At 34.7% G+C, this 14903-nt stretch overlaps 1 protein-coding gene across 1 annotated transcript in view; it reads left to right on the top strand.

The window, feature by feature from the left end:
- Positions 1-14903, top strand: part of LOC139979381 (carbonic anhydrase-related protein 10-like) — a 45241-nt gene that overhangs the window by 23716 nt on the left and 6622 nt on the right. Inside the window, exons 4-6 of the mRNA XM_071990126.1 lie at positions 224-436; positions 12873-12968; positions 14498-14576. Coding sequence (XP_071846227.1) covers positions 224-436; positions 12873-12968; positions 14498-14576 — 388 coding nt within the window. The remainder of the gene's footprint in view (positions 1-223; positions 437-12872; positions 12969-14497; positions 14577-14903) is intronic.

Here is a 14903-nt window from a genome sequence, read left to right as displayed (position 1 = left end):
TCTGACGCCTGCCATATCAACCAATGGTCGCAAATTTCACTAATACACTATATACTGATTATAACCATAATTTTTACTCATTGTATATGTATCAAATATTAAGTCGAACACGACATTTTATCAGCATTTTATATTGCATTAACCTTCGCCCATAACATTATATTCAAACTGCTAACCTTACGTCAATGCCCGCAATAACTCTTTCTATTTTCTTATTTTCAAGGAACCTTATCATATCAAGGGGAACTACACCAATACAGGTAAAGCTCCAGTGTTCCGTCCGTTTTTCAATGAAAGCGCCGGAGAGGAACCCTTTCGCATTTCCAACGGGCCACTCCACTATAAATATCGACTTCATGAAATAAGAATACATTTTGGGCGAACACCTGAAGAGGGATCCGAACATTTAATCGATGGCCAGTCGTTTCAAGGAGAGGTTTGTGTGAAAGTTTGATATACTTGAAAAAGGAAATGAAATCCACTCTGTAGCATGCAAGTGGTAACATGATATGAATGGACACTTATTATTTATTTCATAGAATGATGTTAATATTGCCAAACCTGCATCAGCACTCCAGTTACTATCTGCAAACTGGGGAGAGTAGAATAAGTAAGTCACAGGATACCGTAGACGACAACAATTTTTTTTTTACAAATGGAGCATTTTTAAATGTATTTATTCCGCGTAGACGTTTTTCAAAAAACTCAATACAAAAAATAGAAGGTGTAAAGTCTGAATGTGCACTTTATATAAACAAATGCAGAAGTAAATGTGAGATCTAATTTTGTTCTCGTATATTAAACATAAAATATTTTAGAAAGACCAGAGTTAGATATATTTCATCAAAAGTTGTAGCTGACTATTATCTTCGGAAACAAAACTTTTCCATTCATGTATTTAATTATTTCATTTTATTCATCAATGACGTATGAGATCAAATAGGATCATATAGCTGCTCAGAACTTCCAAGAACAGAACAAAAACAGTTCCTTTAGAGACTTTAAGGAACTCTAACGTTCTCAAACATATAGATGCAGCTCTGGCTATAGTTATAATTCATAAAGGCATACACAACCAGAAGGTCGCGAAGGCAAGTGAATACGTTTCGCAATTAAACAATTTTTGATTATAAAGGTGAGAAATAGGGACAAGATAATGCTCTTAATTAATTTCATAATTTATTTTTTTTCAATTGTATGGTCGGAAATTTGTTAAACGTTTGGACGGTGACAAATCCCTAAAGGGAACCTCTCAATTGTATGTATCAACACTCAGGCAGGTTCATCCCACTCGTTCCCATCATCAACAGCCTACATATTACCTATCAATATAATTGTCTTGTATTAATTGTCAAATTATGCTCACTGAGTCATTTAATTGCAGTAAAAATTCACCTCTTCCCTCTCCTTCGAGAATTGTTTTACTAATGTAGTCCTAAATCCACGATATAGGTGACAATATTTTTTCTATCTCTGGGTGGATGTTTTTTCTTTATAGGAAATCAAACAAAAAAGGCGCCTCTAAGTTATGTCGCGTTATCATGTTACCATATTTAATTTCATTCTTTTAAAGATTTTATTAAATCTTCCCTTCATTCTCTCCTTCGTGAAAGGAAAGTTCTTACTTTTTGAACTTTCAAGGATAATATGGTTGAAATTTAGTCTAACTTAAATGAGCCCCTAATCACGATGCGATATAATTATTTTCAGTTCTAAAATCGATGAAACTTGAGGTGATGAAAAGTACATCATTTGCGTATGACTTTTCCAGGGGTGTTAAACTGGCATTGGTTTTCATGTTTATAGATCAGGTTCAATGAAATTGTCTGTGCAGAGCTTTTCACGGACATATATCATGTGCTTTTCCCACCTTTACAAGACGGTCATTCCCCCTGGCCAATTCAAAACCCGGCCTACATATATTACATGACTGTTTCATTCGCCGCACTGAAGCTATATACAAAATGGCTCAGCAGCAAGAAAGTGTGACGTCACGAGGTGTATTATGTAATAGTAATGTAATAGTTTGTATTCAGCCCAGGAAGTCAGTTTCTCTCGCCATCATTGAACGTTTATACAGCGCTAATGTCGTTGCATAAATCTCAAAAGATATATTTTATATATTATTATATACAATCTTGAGCAAGTTATTTTAGATTCCACACACTTAAATATCAGATGAATAAGTCGCGTAGCCTTGCCTTACATAACCTACCGTATTCTGTGCTAGGCTAAGCTAGCCTAGGCTAAGCTAGCCTAGGTAATATAGCGAAGACTTGTACTAGTACCTTACAAAAAATAATTCGGCGGGAAACGGAATTTTGACCTGTCAACCACAGCTACATAGTCTGTTTTTTTAATTATTAAAGGAAGACAAACCATTCACCACTTGATACCAGCATGTGTGTATCCTAAATCATGGTATAGTTATCTGACTGGTATCATATCACTTACTGCTCCTTTAAGATGAGCAACAGGAGTTAAAAAGAAACACATACACAACACATCGGAACGTACAGCAGAAACGTCACTACGTTGAGAGATATTGGAATTCCATGCGCGTTCATATGAACGTAGGACTGTGTACCTTTGAAAATCGTCTTCGAAAGTTTGAGCTGGCCTTAATTAGGGTTTAATAATGATAAGAGAACGGAAACTTTGTTCACGTTTATATATCGCTTTCATGGACTCAATTAATGAATAATGTTATATAGGGTTAATATATCATCTGATACAAGGAATTTTAATCTCTTATGCCACACTTCGTGTTGTATCTCATAAATAATCAACGCCATCGAGACATAATTTATAAACATTTGCCAATTTCTGTTGTAGTCTGTTTGAATTGAAAATGAACATTGATCAATTCCAGAATTAGAAGCCATGTTTCAATTCCGTGAGGTTCATGATGTGTAGGCTGTTGATTTGTCATCCCAATTCGGATGAGTTTTGAAAAGTCATTGTACACGAATCCCTCCTGTCAACAGTTGTCTGCCTCGAAGAGGCCCGTTTTCCCGCCAAAATAACACCTGAAAATAGATATGGCTATGCAGCATGGCTTAAGTGATACTCCTGACTACTTCATAAATAATTCTTAATACCAACAACCCATAGCAATCTACATCGTTTATAGATGAAGCGTTTCTTGATGTATTCAAACTATGGGTATCTGTCGTTTATTCTAAAAAATACAATAAAAAGTTATGAAACCATAAAATAAAAATATATATAAAAGTAAAAGAGGAGTAGGGGAGATGACAAAGTGTGAAAAACTATTTATGAAAATTATGTAAATTTTTGATGAAACCTGGGGTGAATCGATAGCGAAATGGTAATTTAATAAAGAAACCTATAGAAACATTGTGCCTATAGGATTAATATCTTACAGTGTTTGGAAAGTGACAGAATTGTTTGCTAAACGTACAAATATTACTCAATCACATCATAAAAGTCGATAAATGTAAGGCCCCCGACGTTCACAGTTTCCTTCATTCAAAGATTGCCTTTTTTAATATGATAAAATAATTAGACATAGTTATTATAATGATTCCATGCGATTCTAACAATGTTTTCGCAAAGTTGAATTTCTTTCATGGAAGATGACAAGAAACGTGACAAAATTGTCAATTTTCAGTGCAACTGATGTTTTAAAGCCGATTTATGAGTTGACTTTGATACAAAAACTGTTTGAGTTTAATTTCAATCAATGAAGTAAAAATCTTTTCAAATTTGTAAATCTTGAAAAGAGCAACAGTTACGACAATTATTCTAGCACTCCAATATTTGTCTTAGCTTCAGTGCTGTGATATCAACACTAAACATTTGCTATATACGGTCATCCTTTAGAAAGGCGACAAACGGTAAACACCAAACAGTACCAACAGTGAAGTATGATTTTAATATAAAAAAAACTCCGAATATACGTTTAGTTAACTTGCTGCACCATAATGTAAATCCACACATGTGAACGCATTTTGTTGTTCAGCGAACCATAAGAGATGCGAGCATTTTAAGAAACGGCAGTACCAAGAATTGCGCATTGGTTAGGAAGGTGTGAGAATGTCGACTAATTAATTACTTACCATGGATAATATGAGAAAGCACAAGTAGAACTTTACAATTTAACGCTCGTTACGTTGTACTACTTTGCATATGTGTATACATGTCCATTTGAAAGATAAATATGTCATGACAATCCATTAATCAATTTGCATATCTGCATATTAATTAAAAACAAACAAGTGGGATACAACTTTTAGTTTTTGGCCTTCTTCAATCATCTTACCTTAGTTTCCACATAAAGAAATCAGCCCTTAGTTTAAACGTGCAAACTTGTTGCATATTACTTGAAAATACTACTTTATTATTTTCATTGCACTAAGTGTGATGATTAATACCTGTTATTTAACTTTTAGTAATATTAACATAACTCATTATTCTCGATTGGCAACGCGTGGATGAGATGACGTAGTTATGTACATATAAGCAATAACCTGCATATACTGCATGAGGTCGAAAAATGAACGCAAAACGGAAACATCCTCAGAAAGCTAATATAGAAACTTTCCCCTTACGACGATGAAAATGTAATATTCTCCCGACGAAAATGCCTGAAAAAATAGGGTTGAGTAAACATAGCTCTGGAAAACAGAGAGTTTGAGGCTTCATTTTTGATGGTTCACGGCAATCGTAGTAAGGAAATGAACATCAAAGGTTATCGTGTTAGTATAACACGATGGGAACATTTGTTCACAAATATTTGGAAACAAGAGACGTACTCCAGTCTTCAATTATCAGCATAGGATATTACGAATATTTTTTGGGGTTGGTGTTAATTCGCTTTCACAAAAGTCTTGGTTGTATTGTTGACCGGTATGATGAAGAAAGTACTTCATTTACAAGAGTGCTTTCGTATTGATCTACGCGAGAGGCCACCTGAACTAAAGGGAACAAAACGTCGAACAATATTGTAAAGGTTGTAGACTTGTAAAATTTGATAATATGAATGCCTAGTTTATATGGACTTTTTTTTCTTTTTCAGTAATTAATAAATTCTGCAAACGTTTGTTCTGGTTGCTTCTATTAACTTACCCAATTTGAATGGAAGAATGCTTGGGTACGTTTGTTTGTGTGTTTATATGGGGTCGGGGATGATATACAAATATGTGTAAATTAATACATAAAGTAGTAATGCATAATAACTTAACTGTTTTCTTGGTTATGCTAAAACTGCATTGAATACCAGATTCAATTTGTTAAACTTTTCTCGAAAGATAGCGTTTGTGCTTCCCATGCCAAGGACACGAAACACCAACCATGATTATAAATGACACACGCAAACATCTAAAACTTCGTTTCATTCGGATGATTTCATAATTTGACTTTTTTTTGTAATATAAGTTTGAAGACTTGGGCAAGTTTAAAACTGGCATCACAGCATTAAACTGTGTATAACGTTTAAACTTTTGTGCCTCATTCCATACTTTGTTCATTTTCGTTTACTATTTGTGTATTTGCAAGTTGCCAAACCTTACAGTCATCAGATTATAGTGGGTATGTCGCTGTACCTGTAATAAACCAATATATATTGTTACTAGGTGGTTTCTTGGAATTACCACACCAAAAAATGAGAGAGTTTCGATACATTTCCATAACTTGAATTGTATGGAATTGAGTCTATGTAATTCTTGGAGAAAGGTAGAATTGACATCAAGGCCATACAAGACGCATGCAGCCAGTGAATTATAAGGGAGAGTATTGCAGTTTTACCCTATACTTTAATCTCGAAGACACGTCTGAAATGTCAATAACCTCTATAATGATGCCAGAAAACCCCTTTCTCTCTCTATCTCACTCTCTTATCCTTTGCTCCTTATGAACGTCGAATGAATATTTTACACAGCTAAAGAATCAACTTTCGAAAAACAAGGAACAGAGAATTATCATTACCGGTAATTCCTTCAAATATGTGCTAGTAAATGACAGGAGAACTTAAATTGTTCAACGTTCACATGTCTGTGTGACTTTTTGAGCTTGATAAATGAGTCGCCTTTGGCGGTTTCTTATCTTCACAAGAAAATCACCTGTCAGATAGTCGCTAGCTCCTACTTCACATTTAGTCTTGACGTTCAAACATTTTCTGGCAGCGTAACGACCACGTAAAATTAAAGCAAAATGTTCAAATTACCTGCTGTGGGAAACGTCGAAATGCTAATTGTATAGCTTTCTTAAATAAGCGTACAGTAACACAATACTACATGTACTTATATTGGAAACAATATAAAACACTGTAAATCAATTTCAACTCCATTTACTGAATTTGTTTTATTTATTTGTTTGTTTAGCCTTGTAAGTTCTTTTCCAAACATATTTAGTCTTGAAGAACATGTATTCAACGGCATTATTGAAACAGCATGCTCACGCTCATGTGTGTATGTACGATGTGTTTCCGACTTAATAATATGCACCAACCTTGCGTAAGCTGATATTGTACCAACCTACCGTACAAGACACTGTGATAACAATTAGGCTTTACGTATTATTTGTTCACAATCTTGGTGCACTGTTGTTGGTTATAGTGATCGAGCACCAATCAGGAACCTTGATAAATCATTTCCCGATAATAAGGAGGATTATCTGACATACTTAGGTTAGAAGATCACTTCAATCAGTGACGATACGCGGTAGTAATTAAACAACATCAAGCATTCTTTAGAAGATACAAAGTTTGTACAGGCCTCCTCGCCTGCACATATGAAAACCTTATCAAATGACAAATAAATCAATCCTGCGCACCAGACGTCGAACGTGTGCTATGCTCATCAGCTGAAAGTGTATACCCAATGGAACATTTAAGCAAACAAGGCAGCGAGTGACTGATGGATTAATTTGAGACTTATCGGCAAAAACTGAGTGAGCAGGAAACATTTGGAAGAAAAATTAGGTTCAGTTTGTGGGTCAATGATCCATGGTCAGTTGTATAGTGTAATCATTTATATGCGTCGGTATACGAATAAACTGCATTTCCGTTAACCTAATGTAGAATTAAACAGGTATAATGAAATATCGATTTGCATATTGGAAAGAATATTCCATTGGTAAGCTGTTGTTAATAAGCTTGATCATTATAGTACACATACAATCAACCGTTATTTCATAGGTTTGTTTACTGCAGCACTTTATATCATAGGTATGTTTACTGCAGCACTTTATTTCACAGGTATGTTTACTGCAGCACTTTATTTCATAGGTATGTTTACTGCAGCACTTTTTTCATAGGTATGTTTACTGCAGCACTTTATTTCACAGGTATGTTTACTGCAGCACTTTATTTCATAGGTATGTTTACTGCAGCACTTTTTTCATAGGTATGTTTACTGCAGCACTTTATTTCACAGGTATGTTTACTGCAGCACTTTATTTCATAGGTATGTTTACTGCAGCACTTTATTTCATAGGAATGTTTACAACAGCACTTTATTTCATAGGTGTGTTTACTGCAGCACTTTATCTCATAGGTATGTTTACTGCAGCACTTTATATCATAGGTATGTTTACTGCAGCACTTTATTTCATAGGTATGTGTACTGCAGCACTTTATTACATAGGAATGTTTACTGCAGTAATTTATTTCGTAGGTATGTTTACTGCAGCACTTTATTTCATAGGTATGTTTACTGCAGCACTTTCACGTTTCCTATTAGTCGTCCCTTTCCTTTCTTCCTTTTCATGTAAGCCACATACCTGGCTGATATACTCGTTTACGCATCTAAGCTTGCATTGCACCCCTTTCTGGATCGACTAGGCCCCAAATCTCCTCTTAGAATGGCATCCTACGACCCTTGATCCTTCCCAATGCGCATATACATAAATCGATTTATATGTAGCGGTATGTGTCCCTACTCGGCCAATATTGATGTCTATTCGACGATTTGAAATCGAGACTCTGTCGTTGAATTCTCAGGGGATCTTTCACCGGTTTGTGAGTGTTTTCCGGCTGAATGCGACAGCAACCTTCTTAGGCCGTCCTTCGATGACAAACTGTCTTATTTATAAGCTATCTTATCGGTATTATAAGTCAGTCCATATAGCTGTAGAAAGGTACACTTTTGCTATCATGTCTGTTCACACATACTAACGTACTCCACCTTAATGAGATGTTCTCACATAACTGTCTAAATTATCTCGATTATAAAAGTAAAGGTCATTTACAGAGAGGTACGAAAAGAGAAACACTGTATGATTGGTGCGAATCCAAGGATTGTCGATTCCAAAAATGTAAACTATTCTTTGGCCTTCGCGAGAAATCGCTCAAATTCACCATTCAACATGCAGACAGGCCTTGATCTAAAGATATTTATGCTTTGATCTTATTTACGTTAAATATTCAGCTCATTTGACAATTGTAATTTTGACTATTAAATTATGCTACAATGACAAGTCACTCCAGCCTATGCATCAGGATTCTCTTTTATCAACAGTTTTCTTCTATATTCATGGCGTATATTGCAATTCTCCCGTATGTTATGCAAAATTCTTATTACTGTCAAAGATGAAGTATACGAACATATAAACCAAATTACAGAAATGTTAACTGTTGATATTTGCGTTAATGGATGACTGCAGGCACAACTTGACATTACATACACTATAGGTTGAATTTTGACTTATCATAGAATCGTTAAAATCTACTGCTATCATTTTAGGTTCTATTCCGATATAACTTTTATATTATTAATATACTTACTTATTTATTTGTTTTTATTTATTTATTGCTTTGAGAAATGACAGTTTAAGCAACAACCGCTCATCTATCAGAATTGCCGGACGGCCTAGCCTAGCAACATATACCGTTAGGTTATCTCTTCTGTAGAAAGCTAGACAGAAACCAATGTATAGAAATACTTGAGACCCTTTTGGCGTCAACATGTTCTACAATCCATTATAAATTTGCAAATAAAATTGCAAGTGGTATTGAATGCCATGGATGTATGTTCCATTGCTTATATAAAGTTAAAAGCACATTTTTGTATTAAAAAGCATTCACGTGTTAAACTAACAAGAGTGATTGGTATGAAGAAGAGCCGTCGTCGAATTAAGCATTATAGGTGCATGCTAGATATTGTTTATATTTTAAAGGCGAACTGTTTCCAGAAAATAAAAAAATAACAAATTAGCTAGCTAGGCTAGCAACTGTTACTAAACACCTGATTCATTACTCTATGAAGTAATAATTAAGGTCTATTTCAAATAGAAGTTTAAATTATCATTTTCGTTTGTTTGTTACGTTATAGTATCAATAAATAAAATATTAAAAACAATAATGTCACTAGACATTACGAAGTGGAAATCCTGAATCCGTCTTTAAATAACTAGAAAAGCCGACAACTGCGGAAGTAAGACACTTTGTAAGCCCATGATTTGTCTAAACTTGTTTAAGTAAACGAAATGATGGGAAACTACATAATAACAAAATGAAATATGATTGAAATTGCTTGTTCGAACTTGCCCGCACCATAAGGCATCAGTGACGTTATCTTTCCCTACTTTAGATAGCTCCCCTCGGATACCTCAAATGCAACATAACCACACTTCTGTTGTGAGAATTACGGTAATTTTCAACCGATACTGTATGTATAACGTACTGTAAGTGAACCTTCGAGGTATTCCTTTCGCGGATTTACGAATCGTTACAAAACGTGACGTCAGACGATTTTTCCCTCGTCTTTTTTTCTTGTTAGTCGTATAGGTTAACCTAGTTTTCATGATCCTGCGTTACGGTCGTACTTGATATTTGAATTCAGTTGTACCTCTAACTCAATTAGAAAATGAATGAACGCCACTGCATTATAGCTGAATGAAGCTAAAAATGAAAAAGAAGAAAAGACAATGAATGAGAGAGATAGTAAAGAGAGAAACTTCCTCTGAAAACAATCACCCTTCCAATTTTGAGAATATTGAAATGTGTTGAAAATATTTCCAAATATGAAGTGAATCTCGCAAAAGGCTCGAAACGGCGGAACATATTACATGAAATTTTGTCGAAAACTGAATTAATCAAAGAGCGAGCCGTGGATCGCATGGGGACGATCAAAGGGGGAGAATGTGAATTAAAAATCTCTACAATTGAAATGTCAATACAGAATTTTGTCTTGTTGTCAGATGTTAATGGTGAGCAGTGTGGACAGATAAGGTGTACTGGGTTATATACGCATAGACGAGCGCTATGTACTTTTATATACATACATATACATACCATATATAAACATTATATATAAACACATAAACATTACATACCATATATAAACATATATATATATATATATATATATATATATATATATATAATATATATATATATATATATATATATATATAAATATATATATATATTAATGTATAATGTCATACTGAACGTTATCTTTGAACCTTTATGCAAGAACAATGTATGGACATCAGCACCAAAACCAAATGATTATTTTAAACCTTGTCAATTCGCCACGTATTGTTACTATTGTGTATGGATATATGTGGTGTACATTCCATACACACACGCGTAGGCAAACATAACATCTCTATATGCTACATACATTCGTTTGTTTTGTATATATGTGAAACATATAGGGTTTTTTTACGTTTGATAACTACACCTCCCTTTGTATAACTTAATTATTCAAGGACAGTAAGAATATTGAATTAAATATTTTGCCTCTCTTTCTAAACAAACTTTAACGTCTCAAAAATGGTTTTATTGACAAATCTGTTTTGAAACCGTCACTATTTAAGGTCTTGCAGTTAAATAGTGTGAACCGTGGGAAACGGCATCAGGTACGTGAAACCCATTTCACACGTTTTACGAAACAAATTGCGCGAAGGCTGTTAGTGACGTCATTACAGTATTAATATATACATATCTATATCTATAAATATATATATATATATATATATATACACACACACACACACACATATATATATATATATATATACACACACACACACACACACATATATATATATATATATATATATGAACAATTTCAACAGGCAAGTGAAAGCACACAAACGGGGGAAAAACACACAAATACGTCAGCTTAATCGAGCAAGAAAATGTGCATAGTAATTTCTAATAAAAATTGACGAACATCATCTACAGAAGCGACAGCTGTGCGTTCACTTATCCTACACTAATCAGTATTCACGGCACTGCGACAAAACAAAACTGACAAGAGAGCAAGAGAAAGAAGGAGAGATAGATATATTTAACTTAAAGTTCCTGGACAGCAGATTATCGCTCCTGCTTATATGGTAACAAGAAATGAGAATGAGTATAGACGTAACCTTCTATTCCTTCACTTTTCAAACAAGATATTTTACCTTGTTCGAAGCAATTCCCTTCGTTAAGCTAAGTTAATTGCTAGGATTCTGAAACAAAATTATGCTCCCGGTGTTGGGCTGTATTCGAAGCCAATCTTATCCTTCTTTCGCTATGAATAGTTAATACCAACAGTAACAAACGGTTTAAGACCAATAGTGGTGAAATTTTTCGTCATCAGTATTATGGGCGTCCTTTATAGATCTTCATCTATCTGGATGAATAAGTTAACTTAGTATTCATCTAATGATGATGGCTTTGACAAGTTTGAAGTTCATTCAATAAATTTGTTATCATGCTGACGTATTGCCTGAAAATATGACGGTGCAAAATTTAGCTAACGAATGTCCAGTATAACGTCAGCGGCGTTTAGTGACCCGTTTCCAGTCCCTTCGGCCTTTCGTTCGTTCCTTAGTATGTTACAGAAATACTGAACATTTTTTTCTCGTTCCGTGAGCAATCCCTGTATGTATATGCATCGTGGATCGTTCTGCTGAATTATGTACTTAATTGATATTTTACGTGCTTTAAATTGTATATGCAATAATAGGGCCCGTGGACCACTGGGGAAAAAAACATATAAATTGTACCAAGTAAATTGTACCAAGATAGATAGATGGATAGACTGCTCAGTCTAAATGACATTATGCGTTAAGTAAAGAGTGTTTTCATTTTACCGCATTGATTATTAAAGAGGGAGCTTAGACGTTTGTACATAGTTATAAAGTTAGAAACTACCTCCCATATGAACCTATCCACCTTTTAAATTGTCAAACTCGGAGATTTATTAAAGCTCGGACAATTTCAGTCCATGCCACGACTTTATAGTTCCGTCGTTTTTTTTTATAATGCAAATATGCATACGTCCTATATAGTTGAAGCTAATAATAACACGAGAAACAAATCAAAACAGATTTCCTATAAGATGTCAAGTTTATAACCTCATTGGAAACTCCCTGGTACTTTCGGTCCTATCAAAACGTGTCGAAGTTTGTTTATCATTGTGACACAAATTACCTCAAGAGGTGGGCAATTAAAGCCGATTCTAATGTCTCAGAGATCTTCTTTGAATCAGTAAATGGGCAAATTGGATTTAATTGACCTATCCGCTTCCTTACTAAAAAAGCGCGAGAGAAAGTACTTCCATACCGTCAACCACGTATATATGAAAAGACCATAAAAACACACTTTACGATGCTTGGTTGCATCCATTAGGTTAACACGTGACCATAACTTAATGCAAGGTTTGTATTTCATTACCTAACAAATATATTTCTTCGTTTGCCGAGGAGAGGAAAGAGGATTTGCGACACTTGACATTGCATGGAGAATCAATTACGTGGTTTATTCATGTGTGATGTACAAGTACATGTGTTGTGCATGTACATATACTGTATTTAAGTGCATGTGAGAAACGTATGTTTATTTGTTATTTTATTGACAAATCTTACCAACTTTCCCAACATTAATGTCTTCTTATTTTCCTTTATTTTATCAGCTTCATATGACCTTCTGGAATGACCAATTATACTCCAACTTTGAGAAAGCTCAGAAATCACCCAAAGGACTCGCGATTATGTCCATCTTCCTACAGGTATAGTAAATAATGTGCATGCGTGTATGCTCATGCAAAATCAACGGAACAGCACGGCCGTAGGATGGGGGGGGGGGGGGGGAGATATGTTAGATTAGCTTGTTTCAGGGTCGGGTGTAATGTCGCTGTATGGCACCCCTCTTTTCCAACACTAGTGAAGCCAGCACCCTAAATCACCTCACTCCAACCCGCACCACAATTACAATTTTCCCAAACTTAGTTGATTCGGCAATTTTACGACCTTCCGACTGGTGGAACTTTTGTTTACCCTAAACTGTTCTTATTCAGCCGTTGTAGTTTTTATTTGTGCTACTACACCAGCTGAAGGAACACTGCCCTGCACAATATAGTTACCCTCACCCCCCCCCCCCCAAACATAATAAAACCCGGAGTGGACTGCAAAACTGTAACAATAGTGTTACAATCACCACCCACACTCATGATAAAACCCGGAGTGGGCTGCACAACTCGAACAATATTGTTACCCTCACCCCCGCATTCATGATACAACCCGGAGTGGGCCACAAGTTAAAGCTTACTTGGGTACAATTGTGATTACCACCACACACTATAAAAAAAATGTAAATCGGGACACACAAATCAAGTTAGTATAGAACAGATGGAAAACTATCAAATTACTCAACGTTTAACACTCCAAGCCTGGATAAAATTATGCATATGCCGATATATTAAAAATTAGAGGCTAACATTACTTATCTCACAAATGGTACTTTTATGATTTCTTTGGCTTTAAACTATATTATATTCCATTATTGGTTATACTAATTTTATTACAAGGCTTAGATGTGTGTCGGCACCGTACAGAAGACACTGTGAAAGTATAATTACATTCCAAAGGTGGTATGAAGGCCTTTATAATCATAATAAAATTAAAAGACTCCAAGTTGTCTGAAATGAATCTTAATTTCCTAAATTAAAAAGCATTTAAACTGATTAGTTTTATTATTAACTTCTATTCAGCTAAAAGGGAAGTATAGTAGTTTGGTATTAGGCTGACAAGTCGATTCGGTGAAGGCCGTTTGTGCACTTGACTAGTATTCTGACCGAGGAATTGAACAAAAGAATGCCAGGTCCTCGGATATGATTTCTAAAGAATCACCACGTCCTCGAAAGAATTCTATTGTTACGGGGTATTGCTAAGGTTAGGGTAAGTGGATTTGAACAATGGAAAAACAATGGGGTCATCGTTCTGAATATAAAACACACCTGTGTGGGTGGTTGCGTTTGTGTTGCTATCTGACCGAGGACTTGAACAAAAGAATTTCAGGTCCTCGGTTGTGATTTCTAAAGAATCACCACGTCCTCGGAAGAATTCTATTGTATGGGATATTGTTAAAGTTAGGGTACGTGGATTTGAACAATGGAAAATACAATGGAGTCCTCGGTCTGAATGAAACACAAACATGTGTGTATGTGTGTGTGTGCTTTCTATTATTTTCACATGCCACAAATATCCATTCTCTATTTCTGTTTTAATATTATTTTTCTTGTCTTCTTTATTTCTATAGATGATTTTAAATGAAACAAGTCATCCAGAACTAACAAAACTTACGCATTCTTCAGTTCTACAACATATAATTTACAAGGGTGAGATATTTATGCAACCTTTTCCCTTAAATTTTTCCTTAATTAGTTGATGTAAATTATTAAGTGGAACGTGTTTCAGCATATTTTCAAAGTTCTGAAATACGATTCCACGATGATCAATTTCATTTCATATTTACGATTTTTTTTTATATTCTTACCTTCATACTGGTCATGTTAGCCTATTTTATCATTTATTTCAAAATTATCGTCGTGTGATACGTCGATATTTTTAAAAAAAATTTTAAAATAAATTTTTAATCTCAACTCAATTTTTATTATTTAGAAACAATGAGTTAATATATACCGTATAGAAGTAAATGTGTATAA

This window comes from Apostichopus japonicus, chromosome 14, assembly GCF_037975245.1.
Source record: "Apostichopus japonicus isolate 1M-3 chromosome 14, ASM3797524v1, whole genome shotgun sequence".
NCBI classification, from domain to species: domain Eukaryota; kingdom Metazoa; phylum Echinodermata; class Holothuroidea; order Aspidochirotida; family Stichopodidae; genus Apostichopus; species Apostichopus japonicus.
The sequence above is the reverse complement of the archived record's forward strand: the minus strand, read 5'-3'. Positions and strand labels throughout refer to the sequence as shown.